This window comes from Embiotoca jacksoni, unplaced genomic scaffold, assembly GCF_022577435.1.
Source record: "Embiotoca jacksoni isolate LCO1_2020_lvr unplaced genomic scaffold, fEmbJac1.0.p SCAF_4, whole genome shotgun sequence".
Classification (NCBI taxonomy): domain Eukaryota; kingdom Metazoa; phylum Chordata; class Actinopteri; family Embiotocidae; genus Embiotoca; species Embiotoca jacksoni.
The window spans coordinates 4,823,469-4,843,934 of record NW_027185392.1 but is presented as its reverse complement, the minus strand read 5'-3'; the positions used below and the strand labels follow the sequence as shown (position 1 = coordinate 4,843,934).

Genomic DNA, 20,466 nt, shown 5'->3' with positions numbered 1-20,466 from the left:
GGTGCAGCTGTTCACAGCCCGTAACAGATAAAAGGATTATATCGGCCATCATCCAACCCTCTTTTTCTTGCAGTTAACGCCTCATTTTTCTCATCGTCTTACTCTTGCGGATCTGTCAAATGTCTAGTTGTCTCTTTTCTCTGGTTTAATTTCAGCCCCTCCTTCTCATTAAGTTGCCCTCCTTCGATGCTCCTCAGTCTCTCCTCAGTCAGCTCATTCGTTTCCGTACCTCTCTTTCCTCTTTCTGTGACTTTTGTCACAAGCCAAAGTTTTGGATTGAGAAAATAAAGATGGTAGATCAAAAGCAGACAGAGGTGTCGTGTTCATTCGGTGGATCTATAGTTCATGGACTGACTAAAGGAAACTTGCTCCCGGGCATCTGACACTAAAAGACAATCTGATGTTACATGGCCGCAGAATTTAATTAACTGAACATGGTCCAGTGCGCACGAATGCCACAGAGTTCATTAAAACAGAAGTGCTTTGCCACAAACAAACTGTGACGCTGACCTTTCATTAAAGACATTGATGAAAAAGTGGACGTGACGTCACTTGGTTCGTTAATCTTTTTAATTCACTCAATCCTCTAAAATAAAGTATATAATGTAAAGTAAATCATAATATGCAGACCATTCAGGCGATTCATGGTTAAAGTAATCTAAACGCAAAATTTTACCTAAGGGGCAACCAACAGTGACATCACCTTTGGTTTGCCTTAAACTACAAGTTCGAACTTTGGCTGAACATTTGTTTTCCAATATTTTCTCAGTTTAGGTGACTTTCAAAAGTTGAATGAAGCCTTGAGAAATAGGATGCAGGCTGTGGTGAAGCAGTACTTTAAACGGTTGAAAAATAACAAGGTCCATTTAACGGATAATCAGGTTTGTGTGATATGATCCAAAGCTTCATAACGGCCACTGCAATGGACCTTGTGATGAGGTTGTTTTTTCAGTTTAACACTTGACTGATGAGCCTTTCAGTTTGGTTGTCTTTGAATGTAATGTGCCTTATGCCTGTTTCAGTAATGTCTCAACTTTTAATTGGAGTCAGTTGCTGTCACACTGAAGTATGTGAACTCATCCTGTCTTTGTTTCCTCCTTCAGTACCGGATCGGACAGCTGTACATGATCAGTAAACACAGCCACGAGCAGAGTGATCGAGGAGAAGGGGTGGAGGTTGTCCAGAACGAACCGTATGAAGACCCGGCGCACGGCCAAGGACAGTTCACAGAGAAACGCGTCTACCTCAACAGGTCAGTGCTCGACATGTGATTACGACATGGTGTGTGGGGTACGGTTAGACTCTTTGTTGCAGTTGATGTAATGTCATTTTGATTCAGTCTGTAGCCAACTCCCGAACAGAGATGTCTGTGTTTGACACAGTCCTCTTTCCCTCGGGACATATTTTGTGAATTGGGAAGAATGACATTAGCCATTGTGTTTGAACAGTTAACGAAAACAGGACTGTTCACAGAAACCTTCTCAACATTCAATATAGCATCAATGGTATCAAGCTCACATTGGTTGACTGAATGAGCCCCTTAGCGCACTGCAGAACTGAAACACTAAATAAATAACATTACAAAAATGCCAAATGAGCCAAAAGCCACTTTCTTAAAGGCTTGCTTGCCACCTGGGACTTGATCTTCTGTTTTGAAACTCACTTATTCAAAAAAGAGATCATCTTAAGCCATGATTTTTTTAAATTTTTTTTTACAAAGTTAGAAATTCCTGGTGTACTGGGTGTGTAAAGCAGCTGGATTAAATTCAGTCTATTGATGAGGTCTGTACGTGACATGCTGACGTACTTATCCTGGTGCATCTCACTGCATCCCATTAGCCTTTTTGTGGACTTTGTTCTACATACAACATTTTTTTTTTACAGGAATAAAAGCGAGCTGACAGAAAGAAGGAAAGAGAATATGTTGAAGAGAAGAAAGAGGAAAAGAAAATGAGAAAAGAAACAAAAAAATGTCAAGAGTGAGAGAGAAAAGGGAAAGAGGCAGAGGTGCTGTAGGCCATTTCTCTGAGCACAAATACCTGTGTCAGCGTTCGCTATGCCGGGGAACTAATTATGTTGAGTCAGCACCGCTCTTCTCTGCAGAGGAGCGAGAGAAGGCAAAGGCAGCAAACAGATAAGTAGGATTTTTCATTGAGGTATTTTTATTCAGTTTTCTCTCTGTTGAATTAGAAAAGTAAGAATATAAATGAAGAATTTTATTAACAAATTCTTCCAAATCAAAAAACCAGTTGCTTGAGGCTTTTTTTTTTTTTTTTTTTTTTTTTTTTTTTTTCACGGTACAGAAACCATGGGATGAAAAGCAAAGGCATAATAATTGTAGTGTAATAAATAAGCCTCAGGTTTTTGTCTTGACACACCCATTCAGAACGAGTTTTAATTTCAAAGATATCCATGCATGACAACCTGGACACACAAAAGCCATAGTTAATGCATTTTAAAGTGTGTTCAGCTTTGTTTTTTGTAAAATATGGCCAACATCTCAGGACAAATATTTCCTGTACTCTCTTCAAGCCAGTTCATTTAATTCACAAATAATTTTTTACCAGATTTCAACAGCTTATTAAAACTATTGTTACAAAGGAGGAATTTGTATTGAGGCAATGCAAAAAATAATGAAAAGGAATGTAGAAAGAGACATTAAAAAAAACAATAAAAAAAACAGCAACCACCCAACTCTTAGCTTTTATGTCCATTTGAATCTGTTTATATCGAAAAATACAGTGTTGGCCTGTCACCATGGTAACTCTAATTTCTTTTAGGTAAAATCTATGAATGCATACTGGGAAAAAAAAACACTAACATGACCTACTGTGGTTCCCTCACACACCTGTAAGTCTTTGTGCCGAAAAGGTGTTAGTCTGGTTCTGTGTCTGATAGAATGTAAAAGCTCTAAATATGAACCTGATAAACACATCTGTGCTATTATTAAAAGCGCTCACCTCTGAATGATAAAAGGAACATACCCTTCAGACAAGAAACAGAAAAAAAAATCTAACCTATTAGTAATTTCTGGTTGTTCAGAGGTGTGCAGGTGCTCGTTCCTGATCTTGCATAAAGTCATGTACAATCCAGTTTTTGTCGCATGAAATCAATAACCATGATTAACTACTGATCTGGCCCATTCAACTGGCCTACCTTGTGACTGCAACAACTAAACATTTAGCTTTGATACACCAGCAGGGGACTCAATCTGGACTCCTTCTGTCACGCTTCAGCCACCTCATTAGCTCTCCACAATCTGCCTCGTACAGTACTTTACTACTTGGCTTGATCACATCCAACCCGAACACGTCCATGTTTGTTCTGTCAATAACTTTCATTTCAAGAGCAGAGAAGGAATGGTTGACGTTATGATTAAATAACTGTTGCCTTTCCTTTAGTGGTTTTTTTTGTTGTTTTGTTTTTGTTTTTTTAAATACAACCACCAGCTTTGGTATGAAAGCAACGTGGGCTCCATCGCAGCAGATTTTGGCAAAGACCTTTTAAAAGGACAGGGAGGGAATGGGAGGAATCAACAGATGGACGTGTGGGAGGAGTGTCAGTCTCTTTTGTTAAAGGGAGGCGAGAGAGAGCCTGCCTGCCAACATTCACAATATGTGACCATCGAAGGCTGATTTCATGCACAGCGATCACGACGCATCGAACACCATTTTTGTCCCTCCTTGAGGAAATGTTTTCCTGTCAATCAATCAAACAATCGAGCCTGTCGAAATAATGGACATGGCCTCCGTAACGTCGCCAATTTGCTGCAGAGTGGTTTCGAAACTCGGTGTCGATGACTCTGACCATCACAATCTTGGCAGTGCCAGAGTCAAGCCATACTCCCAGTTAATCCAAAAATTAGCAAAAGGAGGTGCGTGGGTGGAGCTGAGGTGGGCCCAGTGAAGCCTGGTTGCTGAAATCAGCGCCAACAAGAGTCTTTGCTTGTATGGCTCTGACTGAAAGTCAATGGCTTAAACTTGAAGATGGCAAGCCAACCTAGCTGAAACAGACCAAAACCGTTTTGTACCATACTGAAAAGATGTTTATTTCTTCTGTAAAATTAAGTATTTTGAAATTGAAGTATATGCAGACGTACTCACTTTTGGAGCCGTCTTCAAGTCGCCACTGGAGGAAATGCAGTTTTTGGCACTTTTTCAACCCCGGAGATTTCTCCTTCGATAGAAGTCAAACACTTTGGTGTTTGACACGTCTCATAAATAAGTTCTTTGCGCAGCCTTAATTAAAATCTTACCAGAGCTCAGAGTTCGACATTAGAGAATGTCAAGCATGCAAAGTCGCAGATCAAGTCACCTGAGTGCACATACTGACATAACATATAATACGGAGGTTCAGGGTGCAGAAAAGGGCTAACAGGTTAAGAAAAGTCTCAAGTCTCAATCTGAGGCTGCAACCTAAGGAACTGTTCATCATTTCCAGGAGTTTAATTAATACCGCTCTGATATCTCTACTAAATATGAAGCTACAGCTAGCAGCTTGTTATCTTAGTTCAGCACAACACTGGACACTGAGGGAAATTGCTCGTCTGGCTCTGTCCAAAGAAATTGTCGACCTGGGACACATTAACATGTTATATCTTGTTCCTTTGTTGTGCAGTGACCAGAACATGGCAAACTGCAAAGATTTTTTTTGTTTACAAATCAATCTTGTTTTGTCTGACCACAAAATGTCGTTTCCTATTTACAAACAAGAAAAGCAGCAAATATTCATAGATGTGAAGCGAGAAAAAGGTAATCTACTCTGCAAAGCAAATTGTTCTCGGCCTTTGAAATATTCCAATACTCTGAAAACAAGTTCTATTTTTAAGATCATATTTTTACTTCAGTGAGTAACCGCTTTCATAAAGGCATTCTTTATGCTGCTACGCAGCTGATTTATGGGAAATAGAAAGACTAGCACTTGTTCCTCCCTAATTCCCGCCGCTTGCGTACTTTTGGAGCACTTACAGGCCTTAACTTCCAGCTATTCCACTGATGCTGCTCCATAACCAGCAGATCAAACGGTGATTGTGTGAATGTGAACTGGATGTTCCTGAAAACAGATCCAATTTTCCAATTTAATACCAAGCCATGCAGTACTTAATCCATGATTAGAAGATTTGGGTCCTCATGTTGCTTTTTGGTCCTTACTTTTCCTTGTAGCTCCAAAAGGGACCTTAAAGGTTTTATAGGCACCATGGAGATATCCTAATGTTCAGTAAAATATGTTTTGGTCTCTTTTTGTAAGACTGAAAGGAGACCAATTTCCTAAAATCAAAGCTTTTTTGGACGCCCTTTTTCTTTCTTTTTTTAACCAATTTCACCCCCCAATAAATCCTTCGCTGATACACGCTCCCTGTCCCGCTCCTCATTCGTCTCTGTCTGTCTCAATGTCTCCCTGCAGTAAATTACCCACCTGGGCCCGAGCAGTGGTTCCTAAAATTTTCTACGTGACGGAGAAAGCATGGAACTACTACCCTTACACCATAACAGGTGAGTCTACAGTGCAAATGTGTTTGCCAGACTATTCAGCTGTTCACCACTCACCTCGTATCAAATCCAGTTAGCTGCTGTTACAGAAGGAGCCCCACTGTGACCTCGCTAATTCTTGTCAGGTGTAGAAACAGTGAGAGGCTCAGCACTGCAGTCACATGAGGACTTTTTTTTTTTTCTTTTCCTTGAGTCAGCTTCTCTGTTTTAAAATGTTTTTTTTTTTGTCAAGACACAGTTCACTCTGCTCTCACCATCGGTACAAACACTTCATTTGGTATGAAAAGATGATTTTCAAAAAGCACGGAGAGGAGACATGATACAGGACTGCCGATCTTTACAGCGCTTTTTTTTGTTTTTTTTTTTACTTTGTGGAAAAAGCTTTTTGCACCAAAGCCCCTGTGCAGGCCCAGACATAATGTTGTATAATCTAGGGATTTCTGATGCTCACTTTTCAGCTGCTCCATATGTGGTATGTGAAGGACATATGGAGGTTTGACCACAGTCAGGCTTATAGTAAGTATGGACACGTGGATCATGAGCTGGAGACTGCGACACAGGAAATACGTTTTTATTGCAACCTAAGCAAAATGTTAATGAAATGTGTGAGGTCAGGAAGGAGGACTTTTCAACATTGATCGATAAAGTATAAACTTAAACTCAAAAAGCTGACGGTATTTACAAGTGATAGCATCAGCAGATACGGTAGATCTAATGCGAACTCAGAAGTGATGATGCGACACTGATGACACTGTCAGACGCACCATTGCAGCTTTTTGTTTATCACTGTTTGCCCTTTCTCACATGGTGTCTTGCAAGCAAACATGTTAATGCTATGGAAACATGCTCAAGCTGTCACATATTTACATGTTTACAGTTTTTTGCCAGAATGCAAATGCTTTCAATACACGCTGACTCTCGATGAGCAGTGGAACCTTGCGTGAATCACCAACATCACAAGCAAACAGTATTCAGGAGTGCAATGATCAGAGCACCGGTGCACAGGACATATTCCTGTGATACTTTAATGTTTCTGATCATTAAAAACAAATTGCTATGAGATGAGGAACACGGATGAAAGGGATTTTTTTTTTTTGATGAGCGCAAATTCAGAGAAAGTAGGGAAGAAATTCACAAAGGAGGGGGTGAAGTGAGGGATCAAATATGTGACACTCAGGATTTTATGCAGTCTGACACTTTTTTTTTTTTTTTTTTTTTTTTTTTTTTTAATCTATTGTGGCCTTCACATTTCATTCTGTGGAAATGCTTGTAAGGCTGTGTAACTAATCTTGTCTCTGTTGTTTTTCCTGTGCCCTGACCTGATGTCTGTCACCTCTGTCTGAAGAATATACTGTGAGTATTCTTGATGCGTGTTTCACACCTTCTTTTTTTTTTTTTTTTTTTTTTTGCTTTGCAACTATTTAGAGCTAATTGAAGACATAGACGATGCCCTGAATTTCTTTATGATCACATCATGTTGGATTTGTGGCAACATGGAGTTCAAAACACAAAGAAAAACAGGAATCGTGTCTCACTTCTTCACTTGAAGCTGTCTAATAGCCCCTCCCACATTCACTCTTTCACTATTTGTTTTTATCTACATCAGGGGCTCCAATTTGTTTTCCTCCGCAACTTGTGTGTGGCCAAACTGGTTCAAAACGTGTCAAATAAAGCGCACTGGCATAAGATTTAATTAGCGATATCCAGTGTTTCCCCTTCGATTGGGACCGACCGCCCCGCCTGAGAGAAACGCACGTCTAGGTCAAAACGGTATATGGCTGCACCCTGTGTGTGACTGGGGGACTTTTACATTTAAAAGGGGAGATTTTTTTCTTGGACAGATTAAAAAATAGATTACTAAAAAATTGCTGAAATTCATCACCAAATATATTTGGGCAGCCCTCAATATACCTGGCCCCGCCTGCCCGCCGAAGTAAGTGTATGCAGGGGAAACGCTGCATATTGTTCAAACCTTCAGCAATCTACTCAGAACTGGGTCACAGGATACTGGTAGTTCCCGAGCTCTGGGTTGAAGACCCCTGATTTACATGATAAACACTTAGTAACATACTCTAAACATACTAAAGTGAGTCAGCTGGTTAGCCTGTAACTAGTCAAATGTTACAGAAATGCAAACATTACCACATTAACGTATGTGTGGTTCAATCTTTTCAGAGGCTGTAAACCCTGTTTGCAGAAGTGAATCATGCAGCCTTTAGGTCTTTTGAAGTGTAGCCCCAGTATCTGACGGTTACTGAATTCACCCACAAACGGATTAGGTTCGTTAGTGGCAAAACCTACATCTTTTTCATCTGTACTGATTAAAAGAACTTCTACAGCATAGGCACACAAACACACCCACCAGCATGTTTTCACTAATAAGCAGAGTGCCCTATGTGACCTGTGATTAACCCTTGAAACACATTAAAGCTTTGGCAGAACAAGATGACACATTTTAAGATGCACATGCATGTGATTAGGCTTAGCTGTAGGGCTTCTGTTGTGCAGAGTGAGAAATGTCGACAGCATGAGTCAGGCCGCTTTAGGGTGCGGGGATGAGAGGGGAAAGAGGACAATGTTGTGACAGTGACAGAAAGCTTAATATTGTCCCTTGTTTATGTGTGGGAGCGTTTTGTGCTCATGTGTGAGTCAGTGTAAATACACCCATGCACGATTTAGTTTTTTAGGCACAAGACTCACAAAAGTCTTAAGAATTGTCTTGGCATTTGTCACTTTTGACAAGCTGATAGAAACTGAAATCCTGCACCGTCTGTCACGGCTTGGGCTTTTGTTTTCTTACTATACACTGAGGAAAAACGTAGAGCGAGAGAAGAAAGTTCTGCGCTGATAAAAGCACTTTGAAACATGGTACAACAAAGCATGTAGAAATGTCCACTTTTATAGAGTACAAATATAACATCAAACATGTAACCGTCTCTTGATTATCACAAGTGAATGTGTGTTAACTTCTATTTTTACTCTTTAAAAACCTTAAAATGCAGTTAAACAACAACAAAAGAAAAACTCTGATACACAGTGCTTTTGTCAAGCACATTGCTTTTTATTATACTTACTTCTTTTTTCTTTTTTTTTTTTTTACAAGTGGTTTTACATCTTTTTCTTGTGTAATCCACAGTGCTCATTCCTGCCCAAGTTCTCCATCCACATAGAGACAAAATACGAGGACAACAAAGGATGCAACGATAATGTGAGTACACTGATTGTAAGGTGGGAGCTTTGAATGGTGATCTCGGTGTTTCCTCACAGTCACATGCCCAATGGGACACAGTATGAGTGCCCTGTACATCTGCATGCATGTCTCCTCAAGAACGGGGCAGAAGTTCTCCAACTTTCGGACCATGTGCAGCTATGTCAAAAAAAATAAATACCAAGTACCAAGTAATTTTTCAAAAGCATAAAATGAACTGATTTGACCAGGTAATATTCTCAGAAAGGCCAGATAACAAAAATGATTCCAAGTTAGTGGTGGGAGGTGTGTAGAAACAGCTGTTTGTGGCTTGCTTTCATTGTGTGCTGTGCTGCACAGATTGCAAGGTCCCAAATTTGGCTCATACATGACAGTTTAAGGTGGCACAGTTGTGCCATGGTTTGCACCGTCGCCTCACAGCGAGGAGGGTCTGGGTTCGATCCTGGCTTTTCTGTGTGGAGTTTGAATGTTCTCCATGCATGTCAGGTTCATTGGTGTGAATGTGTCTATACGTGTTGGCCCTGTGATAGGCTGACGGCCTGTCCAGGGTGTACCCTGCCTTCGCCCAAAGTGAGCTGGGATAGGCTCCAACCCCCCCCCCCCCCCCCCCCCCCCCCCCGTGACCCTGTTCAGGATATAGCAATGGATTGATAGATAATGGATGGATGACAGTTTAAAACCTGATGACAATACACCAGCTTGTATACAGTGTATTTAACATATGCACTACTTGTGACCCATATATGAGCTACCAGAAACTCTTAACAATTGAAAAATAAACTCTTCCTTATTTATTCATTACTGAACACATAATACATAGCTGTTTCTGTTTCTTGTTCCTCAGTTGACATAAACACCATTACTGCTAATGTCAGCCCATTGGCCCAGTCTGTTAATCAGTGAAGCTCTAACTCCCACAGAAATCTCTCAGCTTCATGTAATTCTGCCGTCTGTCTCTTCTTGTTCTCGTACAGAAACATTTAAAGCAAAATAAGCCAATTAAAAACAAAATAGCACATACAGTAACATGCATATGGTAGAATAACAAGACCTCTGCAAAGGCGACGCGGGTAAAATTATCCAGGCAGATTTGGTAATTCACAGTCGCATGTGCATCATATCACTCTGCCAACTATACATGAGTCTTGAGAGTTTGCCAAAAAGTGCTCCACTTCTTGGGCAGCTAATTTCATTTGGACTGTTGGACTCTCACTCTACGCTCCAGTTTATGGAGGCATTAGTCATTTAATGAAAGGCTGCCAGTGCTTGGACAGTGAGGAAGTGGAATGGTAGGCTGGTGTGCAGAAGAACAAACAACTTGAAATATATTGTGGTGTGGGGCCAGCTGGGTAATTTTATTGTGTCTTTATATGTTGCTTTTAATGGTAGATGTGTACACCGAGCATGGCTCCCAGTGCCTCAAGTATCTTGTTGATGCGTTTGAGTAGTTTACATGTGCTCATAAAGCACGGAGACAGAAAGGGACAAGCTGTCAGTGTGCATTAAACATGGAGTGATGTCTTGGATTGATGCTTGTTTGGTCTGACAAGACCAGGCGATAGATCAAAGACCTTTTAAATGATATTTTAAGAACAGAAATCGCCTTCAACAAATGCAAGTCGTGGATAAGAACTAAGACAATTCACTGTTGTGTCCCGTAAATATGAGGTTGCGTATGTGTGTGTTTGATTCTGTTTGAGATGCCTGTGGATATGAGTTGAGATGCAAGAGTGTGTGCTGTCTACACTCAGAAACACACGCAGACACACTGAGAGTCACTGATTCAATAACACAGCTGTGCACTACTTTGTATAACATCTTTAGGGCGAATAAACAAAAGCCTTTACATGTTGTATGACCAGGTCATGACTGTGAGATGTGTATTTGCTATAAAGGTGGCTGTCAAATAATACGAATTCAGCTGTGGGCTGCGTTCTTTTGAAGATTTAATTTAACTACAGGCTCTCTGAACATGAGTCATGTTTCCCTTTTGTAGCCACTATTAGGGCGTAACCCACATCTGTCCACTCAGCTCGTCTTTACACTGTGTAAGCAAGTAACAAAAAAAAAAGTGAAAGGGAGAAGGACCAACTACATGGAAAGGAGGACGGACGAAAGGATGTAAGGAAAGAAAAATATGGAATATTGTAAGTGAGGGAGAAAAATCATGGCTATATGGACAGGAAATGAGTGGGTGTGTGAGTGGTCTGGACGTGATGCACTTTTTTGAATGGAGGGTGTGGTAAGAGTACATGACATGCAGGATTCCACACTGCTGTTCAAAGAGATACACACACACACACACACACACACACACACACACACACACACACACACACGAGCATGCTCATACTTAAATACTCCTGTTGCTCTAATCTCTCCAAGGACTCCTAAAAAACACAGCAAGCAGAATGAGAAAATACATCTGTTTCTTTCTTCTTCTTTTACTTTTCAACCTTCAAACACAATTCATTTTCTATTTTTTTTTTTTGTCTATTAATATGTTGCTGCTAATATTGCTGAAATAACTTGCTTGTGTTTTGCATTTGTAGTTTAATCGGACATAAAAATTAACAAGATGAAGTGTACCAAAAAATGCTGGCATACATATTTAAATAGTGTATTGGCAAATTCAGATAAATTATATTTATATAGCGTCAAATCACAACACAAGTTATATCAAGGCACTGAACATAGTAGAGTCCTAACAACAGAATATTATACCATTATAGAAAGGAAACCAACAATTCAACAATACCCACATGAACGACTATTTGGGAAGGAAAAACTCTCTTTTAACAGGAAGAAATGTCAAACAGGATAGAGACAACGCCCAATAAACAACATTGACAGACTTTGAGATTTTCCCTTATTGAACAATTGATCCACAACATACAGAATATTGTCACGTTACAAGCAGTAGCATTAGAGCTGTAGTTACTTTTAAGGTAGGTGTGTCTTTGAGCATATTTAAAATAACTCACTGTAAAAGCCTTTAACAGTACATGTACAGGTGACAAGTCTTGATCACTGGTATCGAGGAATGTTTCACTCATGGGCTGCCAATGTGTGTAGCGTTCACTTTATCTTTCACTCTTCCAACCTCTGTCTTTCTGTACAGTTGCATTAGTGCAACTACAAACTAATTAATTGCAAAACTCCCGTCTGTTAAAGTATTTTTGCCGAACTTCTGAAGCCTACTGAAGACATTTGCTTTAAAACTGTTCTCTCAATTAATTAGTGAACTCATTTCCCCCTTTTTTTCATCTGTTTAAACTAATCCATGTTCCTCTCAGTCTTTTATCAACTTTCCTCTGACATCCTTTTCTCCTACTCTGTTCACATCTTTGAAATTCAACTGTAACCTTCAACCACAGCAACCACACTATTTAGTCTGTAATATACAAAAGCAACATGTTTAAGCAAGCCTTGCTCTTGTCATAGAGAACATAATTTTGTTAAGTTTTTAGGAGCTTATCCTTGGAAAAAAAAAAAGCATTAAAAATAATAAAGATATTACAAAAGAGAAAAAGAAAAGAAGCACTCACTTTTTGTACAATCAGCTGACTTATCAACATATGACACAGTAATTGAAGTCAGCACTGTGTCAATTTAGGCACTACTGAATGGAAGACATGGGCAGAGAGCGACCCCTAATGGCTGTGTAGACAATGACAATGTGTACTTCCAGCTGTTTGGCTTTCGATGAGGGTACACAGGTTAGGTTAGGTTAGGTTAGGTAGTTACTTTATTAATCCCCGAGGGGACATTTTTTCGCTACAGCAGCATACAGAAGCAATGTGTGACAAGATACACAGTCAAACATCAGTAGCTTCAGTCACCCAATAGGTACAGTTCTGAGTTGGAGGAGATTACTTTGAGTGGCACTGGGAGGCAAACCGATCTGCCCTGTTTTCAGATCTTCGACGGCGAGCTGAAGGAGCAAGAGAGGGATGTGTGCTTCATCGACATCGCCTACGATGAGATCCCCGAGCGCTACTATAAAGAGTCTGAGGTGAGCTTGTGTAGGTGTGTGTTTTCAGATGCTTAGGGCTACTGGGAGATAACACGACTGGAGAGGTGTAAGTGTACTGCTGAATCTGGAAACGGTAGTAAGACAATGGGATTTACACAGAGCAGTATGATTTCACTTGATGTTGTGATTGTTTTATCTGTTTCTACGTTATTTTACTGTGTATCTAATAATTTCCAGTGAAGAAAGCTCTTCTATTCTACAAGGAGCATCACAAATTCAATAAAAATATATTTGATAATATAAAATTAAAATTGCCCAAACATGGCCTCTACAAATTATGGGGATCGGAGAGCTTATTTCTACTTGTCCTGCAGCTATCCTTGCTAGTTTTAAAAGCCTTTTTGTAGTTCAGAGTCTGTGAAGTGAAAGCTGGTAATTTTCTTCATAGCTGTTTAATAACATATTGCCTCAGCTCTATTGAGGCTGGGTTGAGATTTTCTAAGGACCAGAGGGGTTAATTCGAGTGGTATTTAATACTGACGTTAAGTCATGCATCTAAGTTTAGACTCTCACTGTCTGTCTCCACTCGGGCGCAGAAACAACGTTGCCTGAAGGTTTGGGTTAATTATTGTCATATCAAACGTTTGTGTGTCGCTCCCCTCCTCCTCCCCCCCCCTCCCACACACACACACACACACACACACACACACACACTATTGCAGGACTTGAGATATTTTAAATCTGACAAGACGTCACGAGGGATGCTTCAGGAGGGCTGGAGGGACACGCAGGATCCCATCATGTGCTCGTACAAACTGGTCACGGTCAAGTTTGAGGTGTGGGGTCTGCAGACACGAGTGGAGCAGTTTGTACACAAGGTGAGAACTCAACCACGGGATGAATGTTTACCTTTTGTTATAATCAAACTTCCTCAAATCTTTGAATGGTTTTTAACTTGCAGTAATACAAACTGTATTTACAGCTTTCTTTGGCTACATTTATTTTAATTTCATCCACTTGTCCAACCTTTTGGTTGTACTTAAAGAATGAGGCTGCCATTATTCTATATTGTTTTAATTATCAAAAATATCCTAATCAACAATCTGACTCCCCTCGTCATGATATAAATCACTTAAAAGGGGTCACAAATATATACTTTATCAGAAAAATAGAGAATATCACTGTACTTGGCTTAGTGTTTAATCACACACAACAATTCCAGTTGGTCATATACTGTATATGTCATGTACAGCTCTGAATGTCTGAATTCCACTTGTTTGGTCCATCTCATGGTTGGTAATTGGATAGATTATAGGATTGCATTTTATCTTGTCACTTTACGACGTAGTAATGAGGTAATTTTTTGTGTATGTTTCTGACGCTAAGATTGAATTCTTATCATTTCATGGGAACTATCACACCTTCACTGCCTAAATCTTAAGTATTTGGGGTTTAAACATTCAATAATAAAAGACTTAAAAGATGTTGGGTCACTTTTGTGTTGCGTTATAGGTGGTTCGGGATGTGCTGCTGCTGGGACACAGACAGGCTTTTGCCTGGGTGGATGAGTGGATTGGTACGTCTGCAAGACTATTAAACTTATTTAAATTATAAAATAATTTACTTTTTCTTATCTGAATAAATGTTGAACCTGCATACAGTAGTAAACCTTTTATATTTGACATGTATTACCTTGCAGCTCTTCATTAATGTTGACTTTTTTTCTTCCACTGCAACTAGTTATTCTTTAAAATGTTAGTACTTTCAGCTACTCTGATTGTAATATTCACTGTATTCGGATTAGTGTTTATTCACCAGCATGCATGAACAATCACTCCACCTGCATCTTGCCTGTTCACTGCCAGTCCTTTTCATCATCCAACAGCATGGATCCTCCTCCCACCACAAACTCACTAATGACTGTAAACCCTCTCCGGGCATGGTCGGACTTTGTTTGAATTACAACCTGCACATTGAAAATAAGCCTTAATGCACATCCTTTCATGTTTCTGGATAGATAAATTCATACTTTTCAGTTTATGTATCTATATACTGAAGCAAAGTTGAGAGTTGGCACAATATTAGGAACATTTTTGAAAAACGGTTTCTCTATTATTTACTTAAATAACTTAATTTGAAACTAGATATCAGTAAAACAAAGTATGTGGCTGTAAATAGAAAACGTACGAGTTTGGTAAAAAAAAAAAATCTTGCACACCAATTGGTATCTATTATATGAAGGAACAAGTGGACATTTAAATCAGTTAAGAATGATATACTGACTGGAACATAAAAGCTGCTTCTGCTTCCTTGAGTATCTTCTTTGCTCAAGCGGCTGCGCTGTTTACATCCACAAGTGGCTGCAACACATTTACTCACTCTCAGCTATTTTTTTTTTTTTTTCATACCTGCAGGACGTAGAGAAAATAAGCTCATTATCTTTGCCATGAAACATACTCCTCTTACTCTTCGATGAATAGCACAACTCCCTGCAACCTGGATGTTTTTTGAAATGCTCCTGAAATCTTTTCACACCTGGAATGATTTTGCCTGTGGAATAAGTGAATCTTGGCAGGTGTTTCTTTCTTGTGCTTCCGATGATCCAACGCCTTCATGCTTTTCCTAAATCTTGAAACATCCTTGACCTAATTCATCCTCTCCTCCTGGTGTGACTCGGCCATGTCTAGCTGTCTCCTGTACACTCTTTGGGTCCTGGGAAGCAAGCACTTTAACCACTAACTTTAACCTCAACAAAGCTCACCTTTGCCACCTACTGTAACCCTCCCCTCCCCCACCTGTCTCTCAATGGGAGTTACCAACATTTCGACCTTCGTTCCACCCCTCCCCCTTCTTCCAGATATGACTTTGGATGACGTGCGGGATTACGAGAGAAAAATGCATGAGAAAACCAACATTAAAGTTTGCCATGAGCAGCAAGACCATTCCACAACAAACCCATCTTCACTGGATGACATAGAGATCCATGACAAAGCAAGCGTATGTGTCTTTTTCATTGTTTTTTTTTACTCCATTGCCCCTTCTCCGTCTCGTATTTGAACCATTGGTGACATGCCTCCGAGGCTACATATAACTGTCCTCATACAGCCACTCCATTATGTCCAACATGGAGTCAAACCGTGCATCCATGAATGGTTAAAAATGTAAAGAATATAGTTGATAAAAATATTTTCTAATTTTCCCTCTAAATGATCCCTAATTAATCTCTTTCCAATCCAGACATGACAATGGATGAGGTGAGAGAGTTTGAGCGCACCATCCAGGAGGCCACCAACCAGAAGATCGGGATCTTTCCCCCGTCAATCTCCATCAGCGAGACGCCCATATCCTCCTGTGCCCTTACTGGCCCCGCCAGCGCCCCCTCCACTCCCATGTGCACTGATGCGCCCGAGTCCCTCTCTGTCTCCAAGGACAGACTCCGCAAAAAATCTGCTCCGGAAACCCTGACCCTTTCTGATCCTGCTCCAAGCGACGTCCCTCAGGGCTCCACCTTGAGCCCGTTAACCGATTCAAACCACGTCCAGTCATCCACACCGCCCTCCAACTCTGACCTTGCTGAGGCGGACGAGCAGTAGAGGGACCTTGGAATGTCTTCCCCCACCCCCTGTTTTACTTATTCCCCCAATATGTCTTACGAGCCCAATGAGCCGAGCCTAACCTCCAAACACCAGTGCCCAGAGATTCACGTTCTCTAGCCATATTCAATGATTTGCCATAATCCTGGACACATAGCAATCACTCTAGAAGTCTTCACCAGTGTCATTAATACCATCCAGGCAGCTGTAGACTCAGCCACGCTGACGTGGCTGACTTCCTCTTCTTGTGAGTTTAGCCAGCCATACATCACATATTTTCTAACAACCACCCCTTTAATCAAAACAAAGATCATTGGTAATTTCTTTTGTTGAGTGGCAGTGTTTTACTTTGTGAATAAATTATTCTCATTGTTTCCTTAATTATATTTATTTAATCGGACAAGCTGGCTATGAACTATTGAACTTTGAAGTAGTTGCCTTAACACCACAGAGCCAGTGGTGTTTATTAGTTTTGACAATGTGCGCAAATTAATGACAAATTAGTGGTTGTTTGCTAATCAATTAGGAATAAAATCATTGAAACAAACTAGAGTAGCACAGTAGATGTAATATGTTAGATTAAAACACATTGGACAGACAGCCAAGTACCCTGATCCACCTAACATTTTTCTTGAGCTGTCCAAACTGGCCTGTGGATCCAACTGTACCCATCCTTCCCATTCCCAACTCCAGTTACGTAAGAGATGCAAGATCAGTACAATCATTAAGAGATTATACCTCAGGACTCCCCGACTCTACCTGGCTCTCAATCCAAAGGCAGGGATGTTACTGTACCTTTCTCTCCCTTCTTATTGCCAAACACCTGCATTTTATACCTCCACAGAGATTATAATTTAGTAACTATTGTATGTATTATAGCAGTCTACTTAACCCTGAGAATGTTTACACATCAGAAACCCTGGAACATTTGCGTAGTAGCAACGCTTTAGATTTAGCTGTCATATCTGCACTTGCGGTTTTAACATGACAGATTTAATGAGACTAAAATTGAATTTGTGAAGTTTACTACTGCGTGTATCTTACTGAAGTTGACTGAGAGGTCAGTACAATACTTCATTATAAAAAATTAAAAAAAAAGTCAAATGTTGCCTGAAACAAATACTGGACATCTCGTGTGACATAAATATGGTCCACTTTGATCAAATCAGCAAATCACTTTTATGTCACATGTAGGAACAAGGCCATTTTGAGGAGGTTTTAATCAATGACTGATCTTTGCGCAGAGGAGGTAATAAAAACTCTACATTTTGATTTGAGGAGAAGGGCACGTGCATCAAGCTGACTTGAGTATGTGCTATGTTAGCATTTGCAGAAGTGCTTGCACTTTTGCTTTGCCGGTGCTGGTTGGTAATACAGAGCCAGTGCTTTCATAGGAGCGGAAAACAATTTTGAAACGGGGACATCCTTTGCAGTGACCCATTATTTGTGTTGGGCTTGTACTATAAGTTGCCATTTAAAACCCTAAAGGAGAAACAAATTACACCACGACAGCAATTTACGATGGAAAACCCTCCTTTTCCATTCAATGATATTATTCAAAGAAAGGGTTTTTATATGCTGCATGGGATGTTAACAACATATATACATATTATGTGAAGTATATATGGATATACTGTAAATGGATGGATTGGTACAGTATATTTGGTGATGCAACTATGGTGTATGAAAAACATGAATGCTTACATTGGAAGTCTACTTATTTTGTATAATAGAAAATGCAGATTTTGAGTGAAACGTAAGCATGTCCAGAGAATATACTGTAGGCCTATAAACTCTTTGAACTCAGTGCCTCTGCATGCAACAATTGTATCATCACATACATGTGTGTAAACCAAAATCTCTTATATTTCAGCTTCAGATACACAAAATTTCATTGCATTATTATTATGGTTTGCCTGTTTTCTATGTTGTATTTAACCGAGAATAAACATGGGACACAGTAGCTGATTTACAACATAATCCGATCGAATCAATCATATCAAACTACGCTATCAGACTTTCAAGTAACAGGGCTAACTTGTTATTTTATTTTAGGAAATTAGTCATTCTTTTGTTCCCCTCTTCATACAAGTACTAACTTCACAGCGCAAATGCATTTTGCACTTTCCAGTCTTTGACACCTTATTTGACAATGAAGGAATGTGTTACATAAATGTCTTGTTGGGTTTGTTGGACCAAAGTCCTATAATGCAGCATAGTAACTTTGAGGAGAGGCGGTCAAAGAGAAGGTCCTCAGTGGTCTTGCCATACAATCTTGTTAATAATTTGTACAGGTTCTGACTTGCTTTTGACAAAAAAACAAACAAACAAACAAAAAAAAAAAAACAGAATAAACTGTAGCTATTTATCTGTACATGTAGCTTTTGTCTTTTCTTTTTGAGGATAAATTTGCTATATACCAGTTATTGGCCCTCTGTATTGATCTATTCTGTATAGGTAACTTACAACTCCGGTATTGACCACCTCTCTTGTCAGGAACACAGAGATCCAGGGACTCGTTTGATCTACCATGGGCTATTAAATTAATGCAAAATATCCAACTGTGTAACATTTAAGCTCTGCTCTGTTTAAAAGAGTAAAACATTAGGTATTGTAAATACTGTTGTTAATGATTAATATAGTAGATTTCTTACATTGAACCTGTTCCAAGTTTCATTACTGATGTGACATGAATGTGCTCAAAGATTTAAAATAGTCAGAAGGATATTCTTTTTATGTTTGTGTGATAAGGATGGCATTTTCACAGACATGGATTAAAGGTCTGTATTGATCCAGGCTATCTGGTAACTGTTGATGTGTCTGTATCTATGAAGTCATTGTCAACTATTGAGCAGACTGAATTCAATTAAGTTTACTCTTCTCAATCAAGTATCAAGACTCCTCATTGTTGTGGTGCACTTTTGACTCTCCAGGGCAAAATTTATTTGACAAGTTGTACAACAAATTGAAGCTTTCCTTTTTAGTGGTGTGGCTGCTTTGACGTTTACTTGCCATGTTAATTTAGAGGTGATTGGCTTTTTGGTTTTCTTTTATCTAGTAAAACCTGCTGTACTTTGATTTTGTGATTGCTGTAATGTTTGAAAGACAAAAAAAAAAAAAAAAAAGAGTTTATTATTATTTCTTTGGATTAAAGGACCAATAATTTCACTCCTCCTCCCTTCCTCCTGATGCGGTTTTCATTCGGCCAGGCTGTTGTGCTGTCTCCTGAAAACTGGGGAATGTCTCGCAAACAAGAGTTAGCCAGAACATGTCACTGGGTAAAACCACAACTCGGTGTACTGCAGTATTTGCAGGTGTGGTTCTGGCTTATTCATTTTCATTAACCCTGCTTTGTGAAACAGACCCCAGCAGTGTCATTTTTGTTTAGCTGCTGGAAGTTGGTCTTCGTTCTTCCACTTGAACTATTATTGTATTTGTTATATTTTTACTGCCCTTTGAGGTTCATTTGGTTGTAATTATTGTTTGACTTTTTTTCTGAAATAGACAAATAAACTTTATTAGCTATTGCTACAGTGTCACCATTTATTCTGTTTACCATGCATGTTTGACACAAGTCAACATTATCTTTGTGCTGGAGCCTGATCTCTGGCTCCTTTTCTGCCAGCTAATGGTAACGGGTGATGGGTGACAAGTCAGGACTGCAGGCGTTATTCTTCCTGCACACGAGCCCTTACAAAGTAGTATTCTAACCTCTCGTTATGTTGAGTGAAATTAATAAACGCAATGATGGCTGCATAACTCTTAGCAAAACGGAAGCAAACCAGTTTACATCCCACATGGCTGTCATGCATGGTTTTGTGGTGGCTGTTTCCTTGTTAGTATGGTCTTGCTAAAAACGGAGATAAGATAGCTATAATGCAAAGTATGGGCTTGAACGATTTAGCCATTTAATTGATCCACTTCTGGGCCTACACAATATAACTATCTTAGATAAACTATATTGTAATCAGTTACGGAAGAAAAAAAAAAAGTCACCTTCTAACTAACAGCAGGGCAAGAATAGGCCTGCACAAAATTGACCCAAATTACTGAAACTCTTAAGAGAGGCTAAAGTGACTCATTATTGCCTTATAATGTACAAAGTGGGATTACAAAACAGGACTTATATCTTACTGCAACTTCAGTATGTCTCTGTTACACTAAATATTCATAGGCAACAATTGAAGTTAAATTTGCTGA

At 39.5% G+C, this 20,466-nt stretch overlaps 1 protein-coding gene across 1 annotated transcript in view; it reads left to right on the top strand.

Annotated features, from left to right (window-relative positions):
* LOC138208823 (cytoplasmic phosphatidylinositol transfer protein 1-like) overlaps positions 1-15,990 on the top strand; it is a 62,189-nt gene extending 46,199 nt beyond the window's left edge. The window contains exons 2-10 of the mRNA XM_069166975.1: positions 1,104-1,252; positions 5,404-5,492; positions 6,835-6,842; positions 8,626-8,697; positions 12,617-12,712; positions 13,396-13,551; positions 14,186-14,249; positions 15,531-15,670; positions 15,911-15,990. Of these exons, the coding sequence (XP_069023076.1) occupies positions 1,104-1,252; positions 5,404-5,492; positions 6,835-6,842; positions 8,626-8,697; positions 12,617-12,712; positions 13,396-13,551; positions 14,186-14,249; positions 15,531-15,670; positions 15,911-15,916 (780 nt within the window). The 3' untranslated portion in view covers positions 15,917-15,990. The remainder of the gene's footprint in view (positions 1-1,103; positions 1,253-5,403; positions 5,493-6,834; positions 6,843-8,625; positions 8,698-12,616; positions 12,713-13,395; positions 13,552-14,185; positions 14,250-15,530; positions 15,671-15,910) is intronic.
* The last annotated feature ends 4,476 nt before the right edge of the window (positions 15,991-20,466 follow it).